Source organism: Calidris pugnax, unplaced genomic scaffold, assembly GCF_001431845.1.
Source record: "Calidris pugnax isolate Ruff unplaced genomic scaffold, ASM143184v1 scaffold399, whole genome shotgun sequence".
Taxonomy (NCBI): Eukaryota; Metazoa; Chordata; class Aves; order Charadriiformes; family Scolopacidae; genus Calidris; species Calidris pugnax.
Window position 1 is genome coordinate 125,091 of NW_015091105.1, and position 629 is coordinate 125,719.

The window sequence follows — 629 nt, forward strand, 5'->3', positions numbered from 1 at the left end:
CGGTTTCCAGGGTTCTTCTCATCCCTCCCCCCACCCCGACAGGAGATCGACCCCAGCCTGGGGGTGGCGGAGCTCCCCGACGAGTTCTTCGAGGAGGACAACATGCTGAGCATGGGCAAGAAGATGATGCAGGAGGCCATGAGCGCCTTCCCCGGCATCGACGAGGCCATGAGCTACGCCGAGGTGATGAGGTGAGCGGAGCTTTACTTACGGGGCCGGTGGGGGGCCGAGCTGGGGGGGGGTTATGGCCTTTCTGACCCCCCCTCCTTGCCCTGCAGGCTGGTGAAAGGCATGAATTTCTCCGTGGTGGTCTTCGACACGGCCCCCACCGGCCACACGCTGCGGCTGCTCAACTTCCCCACCATCGTGGAGCGGGGCCTGGGCCGCCTGATGCAGATCAAGAACCAGATCAGCCCCTTCATCTCCCAGGTGAGGAGGGGGAAAAGGGGGGGGTGTCTGCGGGGACGGGGGGGTCAAACTGACAGCCACCACCTCCCCCAGATGTGCAACATGCTGGGGCTGGGGGACATGAACGCCGACCAACTGGCCTCCAAGCTGGAGGAGACGCTGCCCGTCATCCGCTCCGTCAGCGAGCAGTTCAAGGACCCGGTGAGGCCACCAACGGGGCT

The 629-nt window shown here is 65.0% G+C and overlaps 1 protein-coding gene across 1 annotated transcript; it reads left to right on the forward strand.

The window, feature by feature from the left end:
• Positions 1 to 36: 36 nt before the first annotated feature.
• On the forward strand, positions 37 to 626 carry ASNA1 (arsA arsenite transporter, ATP-binding, homolog 1 (bacterial); the record flags this gene model as incomplete). The annotated part of the gene is made up of 3 exons (XM_014958020.1): positions 37 to 191; positions 279 to 429; positions 502 to 626. Coding segments are annotated over 3 exons (431 nt in total), but the record flags the coding sequence as incomplete, so codon positions are not given.
• Between the last annotated feature and the right edge of the window lie 3 nt (positions 627 to 629).